The sequence below is a fragment of the Corvus brachyrhynchos genome, unplaced genomic scaffold, assembly GCF_000691975.1.
Source record: "Corvus brachyrhynchos isolate BGI_N302 unplaced genomic scaffold, ASM69197v1 scaffold115, whole genome shotgun sequence".
Taxonomy (NCBI): domain Eukaryota; kingdom Metazoa; phylum Chordata; class Aves; order Passeriformes; family Corvidae; genus Corvus; species Corvus brachyrhynchos.
The window spans coordinates 9,917,291-9,944,259 of record NW_008239553.1 but is presented as its reverse complement, the minus strand read 5'-3'; the positions used below and the strand labels follow the sequence as shown (position 1 = coordinate 9,944,259).

The 26,969-nt window shown below is 38.5% G+C and overlaps 1 protein-coding gene across 1 annotated transcript; it reads right to left on the bottom strand.

The window, feature by feature from the left end:
• Positions 1-8,479: 8,479 nt before the first annotated feature.
• On the bottom strand, positions 8,480-26,882 carry TMEM62 (transmembrane protein 62). Its single transcript, XM_008639706.2, has 14 exons — positions 26,691-26,882; positions 23,102-23,213; positions 22,075-22,212; positions 20,988-21,033; positions 19,633-19,774; positions 19,309-19,433; positions 19,043-19,165; positions 18,037-18,192; positions 16,427-16,586; positions 14,773-14,886; positions 13,754-13,838; positions 12,109-12,213; positions 11,245-11,363; positions 8,480-10,351 (listed from the first exon to the last, which is right to left on the bottom strand). The coding sequence occupies exons 1-14, from the start codon at positions 26,880-26,882 to the stop codon at positions 10,025-10,027; spliced, it is 1,944 nt and encodes a 647-aa protein (XP_008637928.2). The 3' UTR covers positions 8,480-10,024.
• Positions 26,883-26,969: the final 87 nt, after the last annotated feature.

The following is a 26,969-nucleotide window of genomic DNA, read 5'->3' as shown; positions in this document are numbered from 1 at the left end:
CAGGAATGCAATCATTTATGCTCGAAATGAGTGATACGTTCTTGACGTGATTTTGACAGTCACCACCTACAGCACTTGCAAATATTTAATGGGTGTTGTCCCAAGCACAGGCTCATCACCTGGCTGGTGTGTGACACCCCTTCACACACCATGGTGAAGCATTCCTATTTCTTTATTGTATTCTGTGCAAAGGAGGAAATTAGGGGGCAACCCACAAACGTCTCACCATCATCAAAACATTACACTATTTACACATTTTAGCAAACAAAGGCATCAGCATTCATTGGTTACAGTTGACATAGTTTTTTCATTAATTAGTACTCAGAACCTTATTTGCCAGTTCTATCTCTTGCTTCTCAAGCTAATTATTCCACATGTGCAATACTTCCAGTCCATTTGGGGATCTGTTTTGACTTGGTAGTCAGGGGGTTGGTGGTTGCAGTCTCCCCTGACAGGATTACCTTTCCCCCAGTTACTGCTCAGTCCTGAATTCAGTGCTGAATTCACTGCAGGGGCTCTCATCCAGACAGCCCATTTATTTTGGGGTTGTGTTTCCTTTTCCTTAAAACAAAGGATTAGCCATGACTACAAGTTTCACACTGCAGTTGCTTAATCATAACTGCCTAGCTATAGTTACTGATTGACAACAAAAAAACTGCAAAGTTTGATTCAAATCTTGAGGGACTAGATATCATCAGGAACAATTTCCAATAAGTCATTTGTATGCAGCCACACAGTTTTGGTCATTACTAGTATAGATGTGTACCATTCCCATGCTCGATTGTCTCAGTGCCCAGGAACTTCTCTAGGAATTTTTAACTTACTAGTGTAAGTTTTCCCTGACAGTCCTATCTGGCTAATAATTTTAGAATATAACTATTGTTTTTTTTCCCAGATAATTGCAATAAAAATTCCATTTCTAGAATTTAAAGTCTCTAATAACAAAGGTATTTCCATTTTGCCATATAGAACATATTTCCACAGATCTGTCTTGTCCATTTCTCTGTATTGTATCATTATATCCCTTGTTTTCAGAGGACTTGAAACCTAATTCATTTACAATTCCATCAGCATGCAACCTGAGACTTCAATCAAAGTTAGTTCAGGTGTAGGGTGATCCTTTTTTACTCTTCTCAATCTTTGCATTCCAGACTTAAGTGAAGTTTTCTTATTAGAATTCCTGTTCTAAATTCAGGTGTATCTTTATAATAATCTCCCAGATTTCATTAGTTTTACTGGTGTTTACACCTCTCCAAGGTGACAGACAGAAACTCTCAAAACATGCTGCCTGATGACAGAAGTAGCTTTGCAGACAGTTGACCTTCTGTTCCCTCAGTAACTTCTCCTGGCTCTGAAGTTTTTGGCCTAACAATGCTCTTTTACCATCTCAAGAGGGAACTTTGTAGAAATGAATCACCATTACCAAGTTTGACTAGCAGAACCCAAGCCAAATGGGAGTGATGTGATTAAGTATGTCTTCAAAAGCAAGGAACAGAAAAGGGAACAGATAATTATCCTAAATATTTTAGGATCCCACTACTACATTTAGACATTAACACATTTATTTAGAGAATAGGATTGTTCATTACTTCTTCTGATTAACAGATGATTGGTTTTGGTTTTACTTTGTTTGCCTTTGAGAGAAATGTTTCCAAAAGGCCAGCTCAGCTGAACTGTCCACAGAACGGGTTATGAGTGAGTCACTACCTAGGCCAAACTGAATGGAATCCAACCACTAGGAAAGAAACACTATGCAAGAAAATTTTGTGTGCTGTGGAAAGTAAGACAGGTATCAAAATTGCTTAAATTTTTTGTGAGCAATATGAAAACCAATCCTTTCATTTCCTAGTGCTGGAACTGGCCCTGACTGAAGGAAGCATGCAGTGACAGATACCATAAACTTTGAAGGAAAGACACTTGCAGTATAGCATTGGATTGTCTAAAATAATAGTAAATACCTGTATATTTCAAAAGAGAGTTCAGCTATGAACTGTGGTGAATTTGTGTTGTATGAACATGAGAAGGCAATCATAAAAATAACCATTGTTGTCCATTTTTCAGCTGCAAAACTGGGGACTGGTTCACTTTCAGCTAGATTGTGAATCCAGCTGTTGTCCCTAAAAGTGGGATTTGTCACCCAATGTGCAGTAGGCCAATCTCACACACAGAGCTGAGGTATTTGTTTATTTCATATTTATGCAAAGATAGGTTTTGGGTGGTAAATCCACAGTTAGCGCAGCAGTTCTCAAAACTTCACGTGACTTACACTTTTTAGCAAACAAGGAAATCAATGGTCTGTTGGCTGCAAGTTACCTAATTCTTTTATTAATTAGTGTTCTACCATCTGTGGGTTCAATGCAAGAAGCCAATTCACACACAGAGTAGAGATACTTATTTCATGTCTGTGCAGAGAGGAGTGATGGGTGGTGGATCCTCAAAGCCAGCACACCCTTGGTATGCCAGGTACTTGTTTTTATACACTTGGAACATTAAAAAGTTGTCATTTCCCATATGGGTAGCTACCTAAAGCTGTAGTCAATGGCTTTGCTTTTTTTAAGTTCTTTTGCCTGTCCTGTACAATACTTAGTGAATTTTTAACCTTTTCTTGGTACTTTATTTCAGCACCACTGCAATAGAAGCCAAAATTTTTATGCAGTAAAATAAATTTGGTCATAGTTGGCAAATGAAGACAGAAAGCATCAGGTGAGCTAAATTCTATGAATTCCTGCATATTGACGTATTAGATAAATAACTGTTGTGAAAGTTGAGCAATGCAGGCTTGTAAGGCTTATTAATTGGTGTGTATATTAGAATGAGAGGCAGCAGGAAACACAATGATCCTAGGCACTACTGAAAAGGTGTTGAAATGTTACTTTCCTTTCCAAAGTAATGGGCAAAAGCCTCAGTCTAATATATTCATGTTTCCGGAGATACATGTGTTTGTCCAAAGTCCAAAGTTTATTCTTTTCATTAATATTTGCTGAAAAGCTACTTCAGAGCAAGCTCATCCCTGGCACCATGAGTTGACACACCTTCCAGGAGTAATTGTCCTCTAGAAAGTTATTTTTCACAACTGGAACAAAATATGATAAAATAATATTCCCAGCACTATTATTTTTACAGGAATTGCTTAGTAATCCACACAAGTCAGGAGTCTATTAAGAGCTGTGATGTGAGGGGTGATTCAGAGTGAGATCATGCTGAGATACTGATTCCTTACCATAATAAAGGCAGCTTGATTGCAGTAGCATTCCTGTAGTTAGGTAAGCTATGGAGGGCAATACAAGTTCTAGCAGCATTAGTCAAATGGCTTTAAGAAAAAAAGATAGGGACAAAGTATGCCTCTACCCCATACCCCCGTGTGTGTTTAGTATTGTCACAGAAGTATTTCTTTACTTGTGAATCCTGGTTCATGTTACCTCTTAAGAATAAACAAAAGCTAAAGGGAGAAGATTCCTTAAATCAAGTACCATCAGTTACAATAAATATAGATTTTTTTTTTCATCTTGTCCTAATTTCTTAATATGTATAATGGTGTGGCTCTTCAGCTGTCATATATTTTGTACTGTGAGAGGTGTCATTTAACAAAGGCTGACAAATAAGTGGTAACAAAAATCCAGTGTGCTTTGGATGTTGCTTCTCATGATAATTAGTCCATATGCTCAGTCCTTCTCTTCTTTTGGGTCAGTGGGTTTCCTGAGTTGGAATTACCTTTAGCCAGTCAGAGCCAATTTCAGTACAGTTGCTGATTTGTCTTTATTAGTTTCTTCCTTATCTTGGGAGCTCTGCCAGATGTTCTTGTGGCCTGTAAACTCTTCATTCTTTGTGTCCACTATCAGTAGTACATTCTCCCCAAGCTTTGCTAACTTCCCACTATGTCTGAGATCAAGCATGTCAAGTCCTAAACTTTAAGGAGGCCAATAAGTACTTTGTCTTTCTAACCACCTGGGCATCACTTAGAGCTTGCTTGTTAGCTGCTATCTGTTTTATGGATTAAATCTTCTTTTGTGTTGATTAGGCTTGAAAATATACAAATATCAAATATCAAAGAACATCCTTTCATAGAAAATTTTTACATATTTCACACTTTACAACAATAAGGCAGGACCTTGTTTCATAACCCCCTTCTGATTCCCACTAACTCTCTGGGCAAATTGTTAATTATTTCTTTCTCTTGAGATGTCAGCATCATAATCAGTCTCTTCCCTTTTATCTCATTGTTTTAGTTTCCCTTTATTGCATTCCACGTTCTTTAGGTTAAGCTGTTCTCCTTTTCCCAAAAACAGACCCATACATCTGTTTCTTATCTCCATCAACACAGCTGGTGGTGTTCCTTGAACAGGGTTCTGTACCTGGTGTACAAAGCCAGTGTCATGCCCAGAGCCAAGGTATTTGGTCTATTTTCACAAATATGGGTGCTAGGCAGTAATTCCACAAAGCCGGCTTGGAACACATGCATATTTATACATTTCAGATTTGCCCCTCTTTCTCTCTAATACATACTCATTTTTATTCATAATTGACTGTCATCATCTTTGTGAACTAGTTCTGCATGTGCATAACTGCTCATCTTTTGAGTCAGTGGGTTTCTTGAGTCAGTGGGCCTTGAGTCCATGGTCATGATCTCCCACTGCCAGAATTACTTTTCCTCAGAGGACATCATTTCTGACTCAAGGCAGTTCATCATCTTGTTTACCTTCTTGATTTAAGATGGGCCCCTTAGGACCTATTGGCTGGGGTCCTTGTTTTTTGTTCCTTTACTGATCTTTTCAGGTCATCTTGACTTTCTGGCATAAACCAGCAATTTTTCCACGTACACTGGACAGCAACTCTTGTAACTCATACAGCACTGGCGCAACTTCTGGGAAACAAGTACAGTCTTTTATACAGAAAGGTTTCAAGGAAAGAGTCATACAAACACTGACAAATAGTCACTTGTGCTTAATTACTGATGACTATGACAAAATTCCTAATGCACATGTGCAAATCTTGGTCCAGTTCATTATATTATCATTTACACAGACAAATTTTCTGGGGGGGGGTGTCTTTGTGTATTACAGTAATCTAACATAATTCTAAGTTATATTTTCATTCTATCAACTATCAAGTTACTATTTAAACTTATATTCTATTACAGCTTCTGCTTGAGCCTCTTTGAAAAATTGGTTGTCAACTAAATAAGGATTTATAGTATTCTGTTCCTGGGGCCTCTTCACATAGCATCCTGTTCCTGAGGACTCTTCACTGCTCCATTACTGCAGCCCCCATTGTTAAGGTTTCAAAACTGACCTATAGCTTCTGGGGGCTTTTTGTGAACTTTTATGCATTTCTAGCTTCATGTGACATCATGACCACAGTAAGGAAGTTCAGCTACAATCTTTAATAATAAACATTTGCAAAGGGTAATAAAATGTAAACAGTATTAGGCAGAGACACCTTTTTTCCTTATTTTTGGTTAAGCCAATCTTCTGCTTTATATTTATTAGTCTTGTGCATTCCCATTTCCATCCCATCTCCCTTTGTACCTTGAAGTATTGCTGTTGTCTGCCCTATATTTAATTTTCTTCCCTTCTGTTTTCTTACCCTCCATTTTCATCCCTTTCCTGTTTTTTTTTCTGTGTTTGTTTGTTTGTTTGTTTGTTTTTAGTTCATTTTAATTTTTGTCCTCCTTCTTTTTGGCTTCTTCATTGACAATGAGAAAAACATGGTGTTTTTCATAAGAGCACCTATTAGTGTTTGGTGCTAAGCTGTGTAGTTTAGTGTCAGGATTTCATGCAAAATGTCAGCAACACCATGAAAAGACCTTGCCAGCCCAGACATAAATGTTACTTACTGCAGTTTATAGTAGCTGTTGTTACAAAAGCTAAGAGACCTGAGGCAGATGCCTTTCAAATAGCTAATCTCTTTATTTAATATTTTAATGCATTGATTGTAGAAGAAGAAAATGCAGGATTACTTAGTCCTGTTTCTAACATTGCTGTTCTCTTCTGCTATACTACCTTTCTCTTTACTGGCTTCTCTTCACAGTTTTGTATCATCCCTAAATAGATTGCCAGGGAAGAAAAGAAGATCACAGACAGATGGCATTATCCTGCAATAAGAAATGGTAGCAGCAGCTGGAATGAGCTTCAAACTGAGAAAATACTTTGTGAGACAACTCAGAACTCTTTAGGAAAAGCACAGAAAGAAGCAGAAATAAGACAAGATGTTTTGGCCACACCAACACAGAATTTTACAACCAGAAGTATAGATTCAAAGTAGGAAGATAAAAAGTAGTGAAATTTAGTTTTGCTACAGCACTCTGGTCTGGGTAGTGTAAGAGTGGTGTATGTGGTAAGAGTGTTGTATGTGCAACAGACCCTATTCTCTGCAAGACAGCCAGCAGGAACCAAGAAACAAAGCTCCAGTGAGAAGTGAGAAAAAGATGACTCCATAAATCTGCAAAGTGAGAAAAAGATGACTCCATAAATCTGCAAAATGAGTGCAAAGCAGAGGAGCATAGGTCTATAAATCCATTAAACAAGGAGATAACACAAACACCTGATAAAGCCAAAGAAGAAATTTGCTTGACTTTTGTGCGAACCTTTAGTCCTTAGCCTAGTAAAATACGATCCCATAAGCCAGTTGCCCCTAGAGCATGGGTGGCAAAATAAATGGGTACTGTGCCTTTAAATGAAGGCAAGAAAATCTAGAGCCAATGAATGCAGGGGAATGCTGCTGTTCCAGGGTTTGGGGTGCATAAAAGCAGGTACTGGCACTGCAGGTATGCCAGCTCTGTGGATCCAGCACCCACTCTGCACACACAGGAAATACTCCTCTTGACTCTGTGTCAGTCAGCTTCCTGCACACCTGGTGAAAGAATCCTGGGACAGCAGGAGTTTTGGTGATCCAGATGGAACAGCCGCAGAGCCAGATCGTCTTGCTGGTCTCCAGCACGCACCGACCCTTTGATCAGGGACCCCACCAAATCCTCTCCAGCGTCGGGATGCTGCAACGCCTGAGAGAGGTATTTAAGTAAGGCAAACGGGGGTGCGGGGGAAGTGTATCAGCTTTCCTGGACCCCCGGAATTTTCTAGTTTGGTAAGTGCACTTTTGTTCCTTTTTCTTCTTAATTAAAGAAAAAAAAAAAATCAGCCTCCACATAAGCCACGCATGAATGCTCAGCGTGGGGGCTTAATCAATCAGTGGGTTCCAGTGGTGTGCAGTGCAGAGACTACTGGAAATCCCAACCTAAGGGTAAAAGCATATATTTAACAATGGGAACAAGTCAATCCACAATCCCCCCCACCCTGCAGCCCTCTAGGATGCATTCTGAAAAACTGGAAGAAGTTTGGGGGCGACACAATGACAAAAGACAGAAATATATTGTAATCAGTTGTGGCCAAATTATAAATTGGACAATGGTAAAAGATGGCCACAACTCAGAAGCTTGAAGTATGATACCATAGTGCGACTGATGCTGTTTTGCCAATGGGATGGGACACTGACCTCATCATGCTACAAGGAGTAGATCAGGAATGAAGGACACCAGAGGAACCACAGGCCAACAGAGGAGCAAATCTAGTTTTCTATGAAGGGTGGCTCCCAGATTTATCATAGTATCTTCATAGTTGTCAGAGGTTTGTCCAGCTATCAGTGGTTCATTTTAGTGAGTGGTGATGTGTTCTGTGAGATGGCCTGCATTTTATGAACCCCATTTATTTTGTTTGAATTTGAAGGGAAATATGCTGTGTTGTGGGTTTTGTTACTTATAGTTAACTAATACAGCCATTTGCCTGTGTGACAGGGACAGCTAAATTAGAAGCGCAGACTAGGGTCTACTCTGTCAGAACTACTAAGATATAAAGAATTAAGGCATTTCAAAGCACGTATTGGTAAATAAAATTCTCCTGTGTTAAAGTATATAGCTCAAGCAGGAAAGTTAGGATTTTCCTACTAAGATTGTAGAATACTGAAGAACTGTTTAAGAAGGGGAAATCTGAATTAACAAGAGACAAAGTAAGTTGTACCTGTCTTTTAGGCAACAAAATACTGCAATAGCAAAGTCAGTAGAGCATGAGGTCAGAGATGCTTCCTATGCAGGTTAGAGTTCTAAGCTTCTACAGTATTACAGTGCTCTTCACTGTGACAGCAGGCCAGTAGGATAGTCCCTTTCACTTAAAATTTACTATGTTATTCCTACATACATATAGAATTCACACCTTAACCAGGTTAGGGGCATGTGGTTCTTATTTGGCCTGTTGGAGCCAGGGATAATGCATCTACAAGAAAACATCTTCGCTTGCCACAGTAAGAATGGAATTGATAGATTTTTAGCAGAATTCCATCCGTCTACCAAATGCATCCCATGGAGCCAAACAGTAAGTATTTGATGGACTGTAAGATTTTTAAGCCCGCAGACGTGTGATTACATTGAAATTTGATTATGGCAATCAACTGCTAACACAACAAAAAAAAGTCTCCTTTCAGAGCAGTCTTGTCATGGCGTATAGATATGAAATATTTTATTGCCACTTCTTATGCTCTCTAATCACATAGAGGTAATTTAATTGTGAAATGTCATTTTATTATCAGTTTTCCAGTAGTGCTTCTCATAAATAAATTTTGCACCCTGCCTCTAATTTTCTAACAGCTTTGCAAAACAAACTTATGTAGCAACAAATGACATTCAATATTCTCTTAACAGTGTATTTAACTTACGTAAATAGGAGCTCTTTCTCTCTTTTTCCTATTACATTATTAATCATTCAAGAACAGAAATTAAGGAATAGGAGAACTGTCACTTTTCAGAAATAACAAAAAGTCAATATTTTCTTCCAATTCATTTTCCTGTGTTCTACTGCAGTCACTACTGGTTTTTTCCGAAGGTGCTGTAAATAAGTTACCTCTCTTTTTTCTTGAGGAGCCATAAATAAATTACTGTAAAATTACCTAAAGTATTTTAAATGTTCCACTCACAGCAGGTCTTTTGTGAAGCAGTGCAGTGTTCTTTACAGATCAAGGCACCTCAGCTCTCCTGGCTCTGGATCATTGCATTCTTCATTAATGTAACTAACTGTTTATCATTTTTGGACTTAGAAAAAAATGAAAACAAAGAAATTAGTTCTCTTTGGTGCATTTGGCTGAGACCCAGAAACACAGCCCTGACCAGCTCAATTACAGACTTTATAGGCATCAGACCATATTATTCCTTCAGCCTCTCCCATCCTGAGGACATTGTCTCCATTCTTTGCTTTGAAGCTGAAAACCCACTGATAATTCACTGTCCTTTCACTAGTCATGTGTGGGAGAACTGGCAGCCTCAGTAGTGGAAAACGAAACTCCTTCCTTCCAGAGAGCGAGCTTGTTAGTTAGCCAACACTCCAGGGCAAGAGCAATAGGGCACAGCTCAGGTAAACATGAACACAAATACATATATACACACCTAATAGCCTGTAAGCTGCTCGTATACAGCATTATGAACTAAGAAAGTGTATGGGCATAGTACTCTGGCTGTGAAGGCCACTACAGCACCTTTGCAATCACTTGTACTTCATAAAGACATCTGGCCTAGTCTTGTAAAAACATGTGTCAACCCTGAAATAAAAGTTAAGGACAAATCTCATCAAGTTCTATGCTCATTTTTCCCAGCATTATAAAAATCAGGAATTTAATTAATTAAAAGTATTTTTCCATTCACGGTTGTAATAGGCAAACATTTCCATTTGTGAACCATATGGACATAGCCATCTCTGTGTCACTAGAATAACCTCATTGAAGAGATTATGACACAGTTTGCTGTATTGATGTATAATGTATGACTGTATTATATAACATGTATTAAACAGTATGTTGTATAATACAAGGAAGGTATATATAACATATTGTTGTACATGTACTATTTAATACAGTTCTGTAGCAGTGAAGGTGCAGCTTTGGGTCTTACCACCTAATGGTTGGGGTGTGTGTAATTCCAGCATCACAAAACAATAAGGTTGTACCTCAACAGTTTTTAAGACAGAATTTGGAGTAGTAATATTGTACTTCAGGAGCTCTGACAGTTTTTCATTTCTGTTATGTAAGTTCTGAGCTCTGATGATTTCAGTGTCCAGGTTTTATAAATCAGAGCTGAGGTCAGTGCCACCAGCCATGTTCTCATTGGGGAGAGGAAGAACGCCAAGGTGCCGTATGTTCGCTGCAGGAAATAGCAGGAATAGACCTGCCAGGCCAGGAGCAGTGCCATTGCCAGGTGAACAAGCACGGCCACGAGGCGCCGGACGTGACGGAGGTGGGAACGGAAGCTGTGGCCCTGGCATCGCAGCAACAGGCACCAGCACAGATAGGCCATCAATGGCAGGTTGAAAAACATCATCTGAAAGGAAGAGCAGAGAAAAACAAGACAGTGAGTAAGCCAAGGGTTCTGGGTAACATCTATGAAGGCTTGGAAAGATATGTGCACATAAAGCTGTTGCATTCTAAGGGGCTGAGTACAATTCCCAGAGATGGAATCTCAGGATGCACCTTTGAAGCTCTGCAGCTGATAGAGCTGCAACTGCCTGTGCCTCAGTCCCAGGCCAAGCATTCCCACCCATTCCCTTCCAGTAAGAGGCACTAACATGCACCTGACATTTCCTGGAGCTGCTTCAGGGAGCCAGACTTAGTAAAAAATTAGCATGGCAAAAACAGAAGGTCTGTATGTCTGACCCAGCTCACTGTGGTGTCACACTGGTACAAGGGAGACACCATGAAGAAGGAGACAACATGGGTTTGGTGGTTTGGTCCTTTAGCTTAAATGCCAAGGAATGACAACTTCTCTTTCAGATTAATGGGGAAACTACTCCTGGGAAAACTGGACTTACGTGTGCTTGGAGAGTGACACCTACTGATCTGAAGGGTTAAGGGTGCAAGGGCTGCCCTGGCCACTCAGTTTCTTTTGCTTAATCACTGTGTGTGAGCCGAGGGCAAAAATTTATAGAAAATTTAGAGTTGTAAATATGTAGAGATGACCTCTAATCCAGATATCCAAGGAGTCCAAAGCAACATCATTTTATTAGAGAAAGAGAAGTTTGTGAAAATAATGCACAGCCTCCTTCCTTTCTGCCCTTTAAATCTGCAGAAAGGTAAGAAAGACCTCTTGTAGTCAGGCATGGTCACTAATCTCTCTACTTCCAAGACTTCTTTCTTTATAAAACTATTTTTAAAAATTGGAAAAAAGTCCCAGAGAAAAAAAAGCAGTTTTTCAGCCTTTATTTTATAAATACATACCTGTAAAATCCCAACCACAAATGTCATACTGCCCTGTAAGAAGGAGCCACCAACAAACACCCCGAAGGAAAAACAGGCCCCCATCTGGCCATCTATCAGTTCACCTACAAACCATGGTCCTGCAAGAGAGGAAACCAAACACCACTATCAGGAAACACAACAGAGACACAGCCCTTTCCCACATGGCCCTTTGTACCCTGAGACTTCTCTTTTGCTTGTCCCTAGTAATCAGCCTCGTGTTTTCATATTCAGCAAACAGCAGTCTGGTGTAAAAATACCACAGGTATGACAGGGGGTTGTGGCATGTAATGAAAATACTTTTAAGTTAGTTTCATCTCTCTGACAATTTTCAACACCGTATATAACGTCTTCCTTATGAGAGAGGTGAAAAGGTGGATCCTTTCAAAGGGTAGCTTTTTCCCAGAATTACAGTAAGATATATGAAAAATGTGGCCACAAACAATTCCAGCCAGGCTCAGCACAGAAATTAAAATAGGCTGCTCTATGTTATGCATACTACACTGACTAACAAGAAAATAGCTATTTCAGTAACACGTTATCAGAGGAGAAGAAGCTCAGATTGTTAGCTCTGATGCTAACCATCAAAAAATAAGTGAAAACCAAACTAAAGTTAAAAATACTCATTTTGCTTTCAGAGTACATTACTTCAGGGGTTCTAAGTTAGGCTCTTACAAAGAAACCTTTAGTCTCTTTGTACATTAACTTTTAAAGTTCCACATAGATTTTATAATTTAAGTAGATTTTCCCCACTCTCCAAGATGTTAGAATTCTTAATTTTCATCGGGATCTGATGTGTAATTTCAAAACATTAATTTATGTCCTCCAGTACTCTAGGCTACTTACCCAGAATGGTGTATAAATTCAGAACCAGAACTGAGTAATAGAAGGTGTTTGTTTTACTGAAGACATGAAGGGAATACGAAGTCAGAGTAAGTAATCCTGGCTTTTCTAAACAGAGACAACATTTAAGAAAAATACACTTAATTTAGGTTGCAACACCTCCCCAGATATATATGTATGTAAAATACTGGTCTTTCTGAAACAAATCTGCACATTATTTACTCATTCTTTTAAATAAGAAACATAAGAATATTATTTGGTATGTCTACAGAAAAATGCAAAAGAGTGCATTACTATTACTGTGATAACTGAAAGTAAAGAACCAATAAATATAACAATCTGTATTAAAAACAGCAGAGGAACCTGCCATTCTAAAGGAATACACTTACTGTATGGACATAAAACTGAATGACCATTCTATACCCAGAAAATGAAGTTAGCTAGAATAAAAAGCATGGAGAAAGTATGTATTAAATGAAAACTAAGAGAATCAAAACAGTAACTCTGCAAACCCAGAAAGGCAGGTCACCATGGACTAGATTAATTGCATTTCTTTTGATTCAATCTACTTTAGTGAGATCTGATAGCAACTCAAAATTAAGGCTAGGCATTAAAATGACATTATTCTGACAAGTGTGTGGTGCTAACAGAAAAAAAGCAATATTAGCTCTCTAACTGAAGCAGACAATTCACATATCAAGAGAGCCTTCCTATCAAAGCTAGCTTGTAGAGTTACACCTGTTACGTGGCCTTCTCACAAAGAATTAACCTGCAGAGGGCAAGCTTCACCTCTGGAAATCAACAGCTGTAACAAACTTGTTCACTAATTTGTCAAACATTTGTCATGGTCCACATGGACCTAGCTGACCACAGAATCAGTTCTTTTAATATTTAGCTGCTGAGTTCCATAAAGGCAACTGAAAATCTGATCCTTTTCTATGTAAGCAGTTGCTGTAGTTACCTCAGGATGCTACATGGTTAGGAGTATAAAGGAAGGGACAAACGCTGACATGAATAGGAAGGGAGGTGGCTTCCAGAAAAATCTCATTAGTAAGGTGTGGTTCAAACAATTGTTTAAAGGATAAATGCCATGACCTTAATAGTAATAATTTTCATTTACTAAATCTATCACAAACAAAGTATCAAGTTATGACAGAAATGACCTTAATATTATTTTGAGAAAGACCCAATCTTGTTCATAATCTTTGCAAAAATTAACAAATATTATCTTTGCAGAAGGAAATCTGTTTCTTCACTCAGGCGAGAGAGAATTCTGTGACAACTGTAGTGAAGTAAACACACATACAGAACAAATACAAAACAAAACATTCCTTTCCCTGTGCATTGGATTCTTCAATGAGAAAATTAAAATAAAACCTTGGACTTCAGTCAACTGAATTTTTGTTTCAACAAAGATACCTGCTCAAGTTTCTAGTTTACTTTATTTGATATATTGGAGGTTTTCCAGGTTCCCTTAAAAGCACCACAGCAGCTTCTGAGAAACCAATCAAACCCCGCAGTAGCAGATGTGAAATGCATATGGTGATTAACAGCACAATTACTTACATGTTGTTAGCACACAGGTCAACAGTAAAAAGTTTAAGGGAAAACGGATCCACTAAAAACCACAGCAAACATTAGTTCATACCTTTGAGTACTGGCTTTTGGAGGTGTCTGAAAACAACAAGCAAGGTGATCTGAATCAGCACAATCAGTCCAAAGAGCACACGAGCCTGAAAAGACAGTTTTGACTGTAAGCCAGCCCTGGAGTAGTAGCAGCCTTGGAGCATGCCTCATGGACACTGATAGATTTCTATTTGAATCACATATTCAAAGCTTTTCGGTGTCATTGAAATGAAGAATAAAAAGGAAACCTAAGGGTTTCTAAGTTGTTGGATTTGTATTGTACTGACTTGAATTCTGCTGAATGGCTGAAATAATAGACCTGAATCTTTAAAAAACAGGGTCTGTAAACACATCTATTGAAAAAGTGTAATTACACTTCCAAGGCAAAACGTCTGAGCACTGCACTGAGGAGAAATGCAGTTCATGACATTGTGTAGAAAGTGTGAGTGATTAACAAAGCTAAGATAATAATTTTGAGCCAATTACTACAATGAACCATAGCCATGTGGACTTTCTTATGTTGTTCTAGAAGTGCACCTAAACCATTATGATATGACATCCTTCTTTGCATGTACTGAGCTGTAACACATGTGGGTATGACCTGGAACTTCCTAAAGTTGATGGGGATTTTGCCCTCCACTTTGCTGGATCTAGTTATAATGTCAGCAGCTGACAGTGAGAATATTCGAGCATTCTTGCCAGAAAACATATTGCAACAGATCACAGTGAATTTCTCTTTGATTTAATATTTCCTTTTTCTACTATCTCCAGTAGCCCCTTTGCAATTTCTTGCTTGCACAAAATGTGCGTATACTTTTGGCCAAAAATGGATAATTGGGACGTAGTCAACTGTTTGCATGGACCATTGCTGCACATTTGTGGTTGAAGTGGGAACTTGAGAAACTTCAAATGTTTTGGAATTCCAACAGAGTCATATCTGGAAAAGTAAAGTGCATTCAAGTCTACCAGGAATTAGGAAAATTCTTACGGCCGCTTGGGAAACCAACATGGAATAACAGCCGTTTTGCTGAAAGTACTTACTAGAACATAGTGGTCACTGAGAAGAATAACAGACGGCCAAAAGTCAAATCTAAGAGAGAGATTTTCTTCCATACCAAATAAATGGCCCTGTGTGCCAATTCTTCCTGAAGCATCCTAGATTGATATAAAATGAGAGCAATTACATGCCAGTAATACAAAAAACTGTCTAGTTAAAGTTCCTAATTATCATTGCAGCTTTTCCTGTATTAAATTCTACCTTCAAAGGATTACTTACAGTCAATTCTGCAGTTTCAACTAAATTGGTGATTATAAAATCAGAATCTGAAAGTTCTACATATGAAGAAGAGCTGGTCAGAGATTCAGCAACTTACAGAAGACTGTGACTGTTTACTGCCCCCCTGTCCAATTGTTTTCTGAAAGTTCAATTCTAGGTAATAGCCCATACTAAAATATTTTGAAGTTTTGTTGTGCTTCATTTCTGGTGTATTTGCCATAAACTCACATAGATATATGAGTATTTGTTTATTGTTTATTGTCATTTATTCAGCACTTTGAGCACAGTGTTCCAGGTGTGGCCTGACAAGCACTCAGTAGAGCAGGAAGCGACTTACCTTGGCTGGTGATGCCCTTGTGGATGCACCCCGGCATCCAGTTGGTTTTCTCTGCTGCACCATGCACTGCTCATTCACAGTGAGCTTGTGGGCCACCAAGACACTGAGGTCTCTTTTCACAGAGCTGCTCCCCAGCCAGACAGATCACAGCCTGTGCTGCACTTTGGGATTATGTTTTCCTGCGTGCAAGTCCTTACACTTCTCCTTGATGAACTCCATAATGTTCTTCTTGGCCCACAATTTGCCCTCGGTCAATTTGTGTTGGCTCTTCCCAGTCATGTGCTTCATCTGACTTGCGATACAAGGATTTGTTTCCTAATTTTCCCCGGGACTGAACTAAGACTGATGGACCTGCAATTTCCTGGATCCTCCTTTAAGCCCTTCTTTGTAGACAGGAGTGTCATTAGCCTTCTGCTAGTTTTCTGGGATGTCCCCTGATCTCCACAACTTCTCCAAGACTATGGAGAGTTGCCTCACAATGATGTCAACCAGGTCTCCTAACACTCTGGGGTGGAAACTGTCAGGGGCCATTGATCTGTAGGATCAAGCTCCTGCGACAGGTCTCACACCAACTCTTCCTTCACTGACAGTGGGTCTCTGTATCAACCTTGATCCTTGTTCCCAAGGCCTGAGGCCCAACACTGCTGGTAAAGACAGAGGTGAAGAAAGTGTTGAGAACCTCTGCCTTTTCAGCATTGTTGGTGACTAATTCACCTCTGCTCTTTAACACCAGGCCAGTATTTTCCTTCTGTTTCTGCTTGTTGTTTATAAACTCTAAGAACCCTTTCTTGTAATTTTTGACATTTCTGGCCAATTTCAAGTCAAGTTTGCTCTTTTGTTATGTCTTATTTTATTTCTTATGAAAAATAATGTTTCTTTAGCCCAGCAGCTTTATGAATATTTTGGTGCTTAGCCGTCAGTGTTTAGTCCTTTATTAAGTCCTTTGGTTTTGTAATCAGACAGATGTGAAACTAAGCCTGTTATCATGTATTTTGTTCCTAGTTATGTGAGGCAAGAGGGTGATGGAGAAGCCATGACAAGAAAATAAAATTCAATACAAAGAATGCCAACCAGTACCTTACCTGTACAGTGACATCTATGTGATGGAACCCTTCACTGTAGTTTTGTGGGCTCCACTTTAGCACATAGAGAGGGCCAGACACCTGATGTGCATTCCCCAGGTGAACTCCATCTATGAAGACTTTGACAGAAATAATGACAGAAGGAGAGAATGCCAGAATTCTAAGGAGTAAATAGAGAGCAAAATAAACAGATTTGTTACAGAACTTGCAGATATGTTATTACTTCAATAAAAGAAAGTCCCTAAAGGTTAAGCTACCTTGTAATAAAGAGTTCAAAAGATTTAGAAATTAAAACAGTGAAATATCTGTAGGCTAATGGTAACATGGTAGCTCTTTCCTACAGTTAAAAAAAAGTAGTTCTGTATAACACTACACAAAAGAACAGGATAGAAAACTGGCTGTGGAACAGACAAAAAGGTGGCAGAGATTTTAAGGTCCTGGCAGAAATAATTTTAGAACTCTTTCTTCAAAACATTTGCTAACACAAGTGGGATGCATCCTCCAGCACACATAGACACATAACCAAACACTTGTAGATGGCTTCATTAAAAATTGCCAGGGTCTCTCTCTCTAAAGTCCTTTGTTACTGGGAGTGGGTTTCTTTCCTTTTTTTTTTTTTTCTTTTTGCTAGTCAGAATATAACCTCTCAGAGTTTGTAACTGCATTTAAGAGAAATGGAGTAGAATGCAAGACTGATATTACAGATCTCAGATACCAACAAATGTACTGTCACTTGGCAGTGCTTATATTCATAGAAACAGTGATACTAATACGCACTCAAAATACTGCACATATGATTCCTTTCATTTCTGGTAGTACAAAAGGCATTTCAGAGCATGTTTTAGTCAAATGAAGGAGTTTCATACAGCTATGGTGAACAATTCTACCAGTTCATATATGTAATATAATCATGAGAGTGTTCAGCTAAGGTTCTGAATAGGAAACTGGAAAGTAATTAGGACACTTCGTAGGATACTGGTCCCTAACTGAAAAATTCGACAAACTTCTTTTGATTGTAACTCTATGTATGCAGTATTTCAAGCAGATTGGTCTAACAGCAAATATAAAATATTGAAAAGGGCCTAGAAATTTGAAATATAAATGTAAAAATTAAATGGATAAGGTAAAACTGGAAAGATAGATTTAAAACCAGTATGAAAATTGGCAGAGGCTTCTCTTTTTTTAATATATATAAAGCATGTAGAATTGACAAGACAAGAAGCTAAGAAGTCTAAAGTGAATAGAGAAAACATTTAGAAAAATAGACAAAATCCTGAAATCAGCAGAGTCGATGTGAACATGTGAGATGAATAACAGATTAATCTATGCATATTGATTACATATTAATACATTTTAATTATATATTAATCAATCAGCTTTGTTTACCTAAAGTTCAAACTGACTTAAGGGGAAATAACTGAATAATTAAAACAAACATGAATTACTACTATACAATCTTTTTATCACAGGTATGATACAAAGAGCTCTCTGGAACAATCTTCCAGAGAAAAGTGAATTCTGAGAACAGTAGACGCATATTTAAAAAAAGGTTTTGTGTATATACATATAAATATAGTTAAATACTGTGAAATCGAGACATTACAGGGTACCTGATATGAGTGGAATAAAGAATTTTGACTAGTGGTTCATGAGTAGAACTGCTGTAAAGGAAGGATTTGGGATTGGTGATGAGAACCACAGGCCACTCTTCAAAGTTAAGATCTGCGAAGCTGAGGAGGTCGTGGTCAAACGCAAGGATCCGGTACCTATAATGAAAGGTAAAAGATTTTGTTAATACAAACTGATGTGTGAAGATTGATTCCCATGCTTCTCAAGTTCCCAAACAGAACCTGGCTTTATTTTCCATTTATTCTCTTCTGTAGTTGATCTTACATTTGCCAACTCTGCTGTATTAACTGTACAGTTGCTTATCTCTGATGAGGTTAATTTTTATAATAAATCATGGAAGCAGTACTCAAAGTTCCAAGTGTGAAGATCTATGGAATTTTGCACATGAATCAGATGGATGAACATTATATTAAAGAATTCAAATATAATGTACATTTCCACAGTGTCTGTGTGGGCACTCCAGTTAAGGACAAAGGCCCCCGTGTGCTCTTTCCCTGTATGCACACCGGTATCTTTCTTTGGATTACTGCAGAATAAAAGCTAAAATACTACTATACACTCCATATAGCATCAGACACTTTTTGATATGTTGGTAAAGTAACATTTCTCAGGTGGACTATTTCTGTGTCAAGAATTCTAACAGCTAGTGCAGAGCATGTGTATTTTGAAGTAGTGATGCTGAATTTTATTACAATTTCTTCATCTACATTTTAATACTAAACACATACTAAGGGCACATTTAGATGTCCCTATTTTAATTTCTACATATCAAGAATGAATAAAAAATTATTTAATTTATTATCACACTGTTGGTATGGGGGGAAAATCCCAAACATATACACAAAGCCTTTTTTCAAAAGCATTAATAGTAATAACCAGTCAGGCTGATCTCATGCTTCTTTCAAATTCACTGCACAGCATAAAAGGGAATCACAGTACAGCAAGGTAGGCTTCATATAATAATTTGCTCATATGGGCTTTACTTACCTCCTATTATCCATCCAGTCTCCCAATTCAAGTTCCAGAGTGCCACCACGGTGCCGACTGTGCAAGACTGGCATCAGCCCACCCATTGTATGGAGATGTCCACATAAATAGGCCGTGGCAGAACTAAGAAAAGAATGTAAGAATTGTGATTATTGGGGTGGGAAGGAAATATCACTGCAGAAAACCTGAAAGGTGATAGATAAGCATGTGAAGAGAGGCAGGAAATGTACTTCAGGCTGAAAACATACAGGATAAGAAGATCTTACCTCATTAATGTTCGTATTCCAGGGGATGGGGAGATGATTGTTGAGGTGGGATAATGGCCAAACCAGATAGTATGGTTGCTGTGTAGACTTTCTGTTCCCATCAAAGACAGCTCTGCCATTTGATTCTGAAACAGGCAGGTCACAAATCCATTTTGCTAAATAAATGTCTCATATGCATAATAACTGAAAAATGTAAACACTCTTTTAGATGAACACAAATCTTTCAAACAATTCTTCTACATAAAAAAACCCTCCAAACCTCCAAATAAACCACTACAGAAATAAAACAGCCAGCAAAATGGAATGCAAAGACTTATACAATACCATGTTTAAAATCCCAAAAAAATTATAGGGTCTCTTAGGGCCTGGGCTGAGTGTAGCATCCACGCAGATGAATGAATAGTTCCCAAAAGAGGTAGTGTGGATGTAATGGAAAGAGCCATCTTTACGCCAGGCAGAGTATTTCCTTACAAAATAAAATGGAAGTACTGACGTTAGGAAAGCTTGTAACCATGACAAACATACATTGCTTTCTCTCCTTCCATTAACAACAGGTAATTTCACTATTTCTGACTTATAAAATTGAAGTGCTTTTGATAGTTTATGCTAGATGGGAATTGTACATATCTTCCACTGGCAAAGACATAACACTTCAACTAACATTACCACCTAAATTGTTCTATTAAGAATTAAATTCTGTAACTAAAATGATTGTGAGTTAATCTGAGAATCACTAACATTCATTAAGTTTAATTTTTTTTTAAACTTTATTTTGGGGCTTTGGGTTGGGCTTTTGTGTGTGTATTTGGTTTTTTTGAGTTGTTCCAGTTTTGTTTCACTCCCTGCATGATATGTGGAAGCTGAAACATTCCTGAGTTCAGATGATGGGTATAGTTTGAACACAGTCATCCAGAAATCAGTTCATGTCCCTGTTCCTCCACCAATCAGAACAATAAAATTGCCAGAAAGGTTGACCTGAATAGAATACAAGCCAATATATTAAAAACAAGTTTCCAATACTTCTAATGCCATAAAAACCCTTTCACAATATTTTTTTTGAAGTTAACATTATCTGTATGAACATCATCAGCTTCAATGAAATTTCTTCCTTTAGTCCCACTTTGAGTATGTGTAACAGTTGATTAATCCTCTGCTAATGCTGTGAACATGTAAGAGGAACCTATGTTTTTGTGTAAAAATATTGCATTTCAATACAACCCACTCCATTCTTTAATTTTAAATGCATGATGAAAAACAAAATGTGGTATTGAATAACTGTTTTCCCTAGCTTCTATTTTTATTTCTGCCAACAATTTCTATAATTTTAATATTTTTTATATTATTTATTTTTTTATATATTAAAAAATCAACTCCATTTCAGTCTTCCATCTTCTCTCTCCTAGAGTGTGACTAAAAAATTTGGAGACATGGACAGATTAACACACTCAATTACAAAACACAGAAGGATAAGAGATAAGAAAACTGCACAAAGAATTCTCTATTTTCTCAATTGATTCTGCTCCACTAACTGACAATGCAAAAGACAGAGGGAATAGTAGATATGATCCTGGGCTATAGGATAGTCAGTGAAAAAGTATATATGTGATAACTGAAAACAGAATATTGTTTAGTGAATTTGACCTTGAATATAGCAGCACCTGTATGGTAAATAAAAGTACCTGTAATAATTCTGAACACTATCCAGGCGTGGAATGTTGAATGAATCTGTAAGGGAGAAAAAAAGGAAATAAAGAAACTTTCAGATCAAATTGATCATTGGCCCTTGTATCTAACTAGGTAATGTTGAGATAAAGCAGTCTCAGCAGGTGCTCAAGAACTACTTTCTTTAAAATGTGTGATTGACAAGCAGACCGTCTAGCTGTGCAGAGGTGACATATACTCAATGAAGTTAAATGGCAATGGTTTTCTCATTTAAGTTTCAATTCAAAGATAAAGGCATTGCAGGAATATAAATTGTTATTTAGTGGCTAAAAGCTAAATCTGTCTCCATTTTGACTACAGAGCTTTTCAGACGCTTTTTTGGACTGGGTGCATGCTCTGTAAGTAAGATTTAACTCATTTGCAGAAAATAAAGTTGCCATAGCATCAGAGAACAGTGTGTGTAGAACAGACATCAGCTGGGGGAGGTCTGTACTGCAACTCCATTAATGCTGGTAACAGAAGCCTAATAGGACATATGGTTATATATGACAAAGCATGCACTTTTTCCCCCCAGTGCTCGGCTTTCTAGTTCTGCCCTTCCTGTAACAGCCTGTTTATACAGCCTACAAGATTGTCAGCTTGTGTTTGAATGCTTAGAATGTGGCAACAACTGATGGATATAAACTCCCATGAGTCCCTTCTATTCAAAAGGGACCAAATTTCCTTTAGCTGCTGGACATTTGACACCTTTTAAACTTAAACCTGTGAGGGGGAAGTCTATGAAAAGTAAATGGAAACAATTTCTTCAGTATGGTAAGGTTACAGTTTGCCCCTCCATTAAATAATGTGGTATATAACATAATGATGTGGAAACTAACATCTGAAGTCACGTTCTACCACTTGCCAGGCAAGAGACTCTTAATTCTCTGGTACTAAAACTCCAGTAAGAGCTTGCAAACAAAGTGTGTCCTCAATAGACATGTGCATGGCAAGCCCTTCTCCTGATTCATGACTACTAACACACTAGTGAGTACTAACACTTTACTTCTATATTCTGTGATCTGCAATCACAGGAAAGACAGAAATGTTTCCTTTTCCTCTTACCATGATTCCCTTTGATGTCTATCCACTTGGTTTTTTCCATGACCCTTGATCTCTTCAGGATTGACTGGTAAGTTTTCCACTCATCTTCCACCTGCTCAGATCCCAGTTTATCTCTTGTCTTAGCATCTGTCAGATCACCTGAAAGTGTTCAAAGGTGAGATATAACTAGAGGCCTACACAGCTTATACAAATACTGTAACTAGACAAGCATGCCATCCCTGCCTCCAAGTTTAAGTTGCTGCAGGCCTGGGTGCATTCTGGATGTTCCTGTATCTGGTCCACAAGGTCAGGGTAAATGCCTTCTAATGCAGATGCAGCAGCCTCATCAGACATCCATCAACCACATCACTGCAGCACTTTTACTAATTAGATAAGTAACTCTCTGTAGAAACAAAACTTCAGGTCTAGCATTAAGATTCTAAAGCCTTGCATACAGTAATGGCTCAAAGTCTTTTTGATTTACTTGTCAAAACTTAATCCATTTCAATAGCAAGGTGTCAAATGAAGTGGCAAGGCTTATTTCACCTCTCTTGGTATGATATGTTCAAATGGAAACCAGCAATAAATCTTACATTACTTCAAAGGTGAATTGCATACAAATAAGCAGGGATTGTTCTGAGCGAGGAACTGTCTCCTAATGACTAACCACACACATTGCTCACTTCTGTAATTTCAAACACAAAGAATGTAGAATCATTACCAGGACAAGAGGGAAGGTAGCTGCTAGCAAGGACTAAGTTGCAGCAACACATATTGGGAAAAAAATAGCTATCTTACACAATTGCGTCTGTTACATATAAAACACACTAAACTCACTGAAGAAACTGAATGCTGAAGAAAAAAGAATTCTCTTGTTGAGAAGTTATTCTTTTCAGCTTCTAGCAGTCTCACTTCAGCTGCAATTCCATTTCCATTGCTTAAAATACCTTAATGCTTTAAAATTCTCTCTTGAGATCCTAGAATTTTGCCAATTCCTGCTCCTTTGACAGTATACTCATCAGGAAATTCACACCTTTCAATTGCTTACCTGTTGCTAGAACAAGTGCAGGCTGAATTACATCAATTGTTTCAGAACAGAACTTTTCAAAGTCAGGAGCTCGTTTAGGATCCCGAAATTTGCTGATATGAATATCTGACACCTGCAAAAGAGAAGAATGAAACACTGCCCCAAGTAGAGGGTTATTGCTACCCACATTGTTCTGCAAAGCCAATACACGTAAGAATGCAACGTAAGAGCAGTCACAGTGATTCATATCAGTATAAGGGATACAGGGAAAAACAGGAGTGGGTGACTGGGGAAAAACAAAAGCAGAACAAGAAAATGATATTGCAACTCTAACCCCTAAAATCACATTTACATCAAGAAAATTTCCTTACAACTAAGGGCATACAATAATATGAGGAAATACTTAGCTATCCACAGTAAGTTGTGATGACTGCGAGTGGCCTGTTGCCTTTCAAATTCTTTGAGTTTCTGTGCAACACAGTGGTTTTGCTGCAAGTAAGAATACAAAGTAGTTCTGCAAAGCCATAGGTTAAAGCTACCTAGAACTTGAAATATACTGAAAATGTATTTTGTACCTGTGGTGACATTTCCAGTAGCTGAGTGAAAAGATTTTTAACATTCTATCCATGCACTTTAATGGAGCTAACGAGTGTTTTTAGAGTCCATTGCACGTGCCTTCAAGAAGGTAAAGATTGCCCAAGAACTGATGATGTGACTTGTATGTAATTGTAAAAGATGCTGTTCATTTCTGAATCAGTCAAAGCCCTCACATCAGAAGAGCCATTTGGGAAGAATAAGGAAAGTAAGATTTCTCTATTTTTTTACATTGCGGCTTTTCAGTACTGTACACAAAAAATCTTGGGTGAATGGTTTCAATTCCACTTCCCATTCCACTTCAGTCAATCAATTAATTAATTGTCCTCGTTGGTTTAAACAAATGGTATTTGATGCTCAAAAAACAGTAAGCACATGCTCATGGCCATCTGACAATATCACTTGGAAAGAAAAACACTAACTTTTACATTCAGTTTAATAAACCTGTTCTCGTAAAGCTTCTAGTTTTTTGGAAAATCCAGATAAAATATCTTGGAGAAAAATTATTTACTTCTACTTATTCAGTCATCTGTATAGAAAGAATTTATTACTTGAATACAGTATTTAATTCTGCTTAGGAAAATCCCCCATTTGGAATTACATGGAATTTTTGCCTGGATCAGAATTACATGCTAAAGAAGGCAAACACTTTTAGATACAACTTTATCTTCACTTTCATTGATGCATTCAAACTAGAGTGAAGCAAAGAACACAGCAAAACTACCTCAACACATCAAACCTCATTTAATCATTGACAAGGATACAACTTGTTTTGCTTCTTTTCAGCCTGTGGATTTGCAATTAATTTATCTCAGCAATCAGAGAAAATCAAAACTTCTACAATCTTCATTCTTGAGAAAAAACACTCTTACAAGAAAGCTTACTCCTGCTCTACCAATAACTACAGCAGATGTAAATTTCCAACCTTACAGCAGAAAGTGGTTGGGAAGCCTGATTTCCTACAATGACCTTCCCACTTTTCTTCCCCATATTATGATATGAGTTTAAGATTTCAAAAAGGTTTAACTTGTCATCTAAGAGTTACAGTGTCCAGGGACTTCTGAGAGCTGGGACTAAGTTTCTGTCATCATTAACAGCCATGACATATGAAGATCTCAGAAGTGGAGTTTTTTCCTTTTTTTTTTTTAATTTTTAATTCACTTTAGATGATATCCCAATAAAAGGAAAGACATTGGGCAAGATGAGAAGCTTGTAATGCTCTTACTTAATTTCCAAAATATAGGTGAAAGCCAGCTTGCTGCTTTTTCCCCTCCCTCTGACTGATATGGATACTTGACCTCTCATTGCATCATCGGCAGTTACTTTCATTAAAATGGGTTGGAAGAGATTTAGGGGTGAGGAGAAATCCCCATTAACATTCTTTATCTAGCAAAGACGTGGTTCAGGACAGGCAGGCATTAACAAGGGAGAATTACAAGGTCTAGAGCAACAGTAGAATGCATCCAGCTGGCAGAAATGGGGGAAATAATTATAAGCTTGTCAAATATTGAACTAGAGTGTCTATTTGGCACTGGGTGAGAGAGGAAATTCTGCTACAATAAAGGTGAACGAGCCATTAATAGAAGATTAAAGTAAAAAGACTGTGATTTAGTTCAGTTTAAGGAGAGATAGTCCTGTGGATGGGAAGAAAAACAAGGCAGGAGCTGTTGTGGGCAGAACTGACCATCTTGAGCTCTATCCAATTACCTAGGCTAGACCTATGGAGTCACCACGGAGTCTGAAGCCTGTTTCCCACAACATCATCAGGCACAGGGCTGGATTTGGTGCTTGATTAGTTTCCAAGTTAGGTCAATGATAAAGCAGCTGTTAAAGAGCATGTCTGAAAGAGAACATAACCACTTGAAAGTAAAGCCAAGTCTCAAATTAGCTTTACTGTGACCTATCCTTGGGAGAACTCCACTTGAATTGACACAGCCAGAGAGAACATGGCAAGAGAAACACGGGCCTGTGCATGCTGCTTGTCAGTATAGCTCTGCAGCTGCAATATGCTGCTGTATCTGACTCTTCACAAGAGAGCTACTCAGGATGGGGGCTTTCCTTACATTAATTCACGCATATCTCTCATCTTGAAATCTACTCTGCAGTAAAAATAAGCCTTAAGTCACTTAAGGAAAAAATATTGAAAAAAAACAACACCACAATTGGAGAGAACCACAGGACTAATATATGCCAGCTCATTCACTAAGAGCACTACCTGCAGCTAATAGTCAGGCAAAATGTTCTTGAGATTGAGAATGAAAACAAAACAGTAAAAGCAGCTGGTGTTTAGAAGGAAATGCACAGCAACCCCTGTGACATCTCAGCCACAGATGAACTACAAGTATGTAAACAGCTCTGTGGCTAGTTCTACAGTAAGTGCTTTCAGGAATGCTCTGGGGAGAAGAGTCAGAAGAGGCCACAGAAACACTAAGATGTCACAATTTGCTTCCAGGACTATGCCAGGTCAACCTGGATTTTATGTTTAACCTGAAAACAAAGCTGTGTACATTTAACTGTCTGAATACTGGCCCAGTACCTTCTGTTGCTATAAATCAGTAACGCTATTTTCTCAGCCACACAACTTTTCCGAGTTTTTGGATGGGGAAAGGGACAGGCAGAGCCTGCATTTCTCTCTGGGATATTAGATAATACCGCATCAGGTACTGATGCAATGTATAGGGTAGTGTAATAATTAGGTGATTTTTTAATTACCCACTTCCACTACACGCATCAGATCTGATAAGGAAACTTCTCTGTCCAACCATCCAGGAGCCACTCTGGCAGTCACACTCGCACCACCTGAGCTGGGACCGAGGTCCTTCGCAGCTACACCCCACACACCCACGGTCAGACCAGGTTTCCTTACCAGCTCAGCCCCAGGCTTCCCATAGCAGGGTCTAAGACTTCGGGATCCTTAAAATAATTTAATTTTGGTGCAATAACTAACAAAATAACAGTTCGAGTCGGATACCTCTGAGAAGGGGTCCCAAAGAAAGGAATCCCCGGGCTTTTATACCCTCACAGGCTGAGAGGAGGAAAGTCTGGGGGCTGCGTGCTCCTGCTGTCTCTGAGTGTCCGGTCCCCTGGCTGGGCCACAGGTCCCCATGCCCCGTGCCCTTCGCTGTGTAAAGGGTGACAGGTCACGGCCTTTCGCCTCCGGCTGCCGCCCCCCAGAGCTCAGCCTGCAGCTCGCACTGCGGCTGCCCATCGAGCTGCCGGCACGGAACATACTCCTCAACGCGACCTTTCGGGCAGCCTGGCAAAACACCTGTAACCTGCGCTTGAGCGCGCCCCC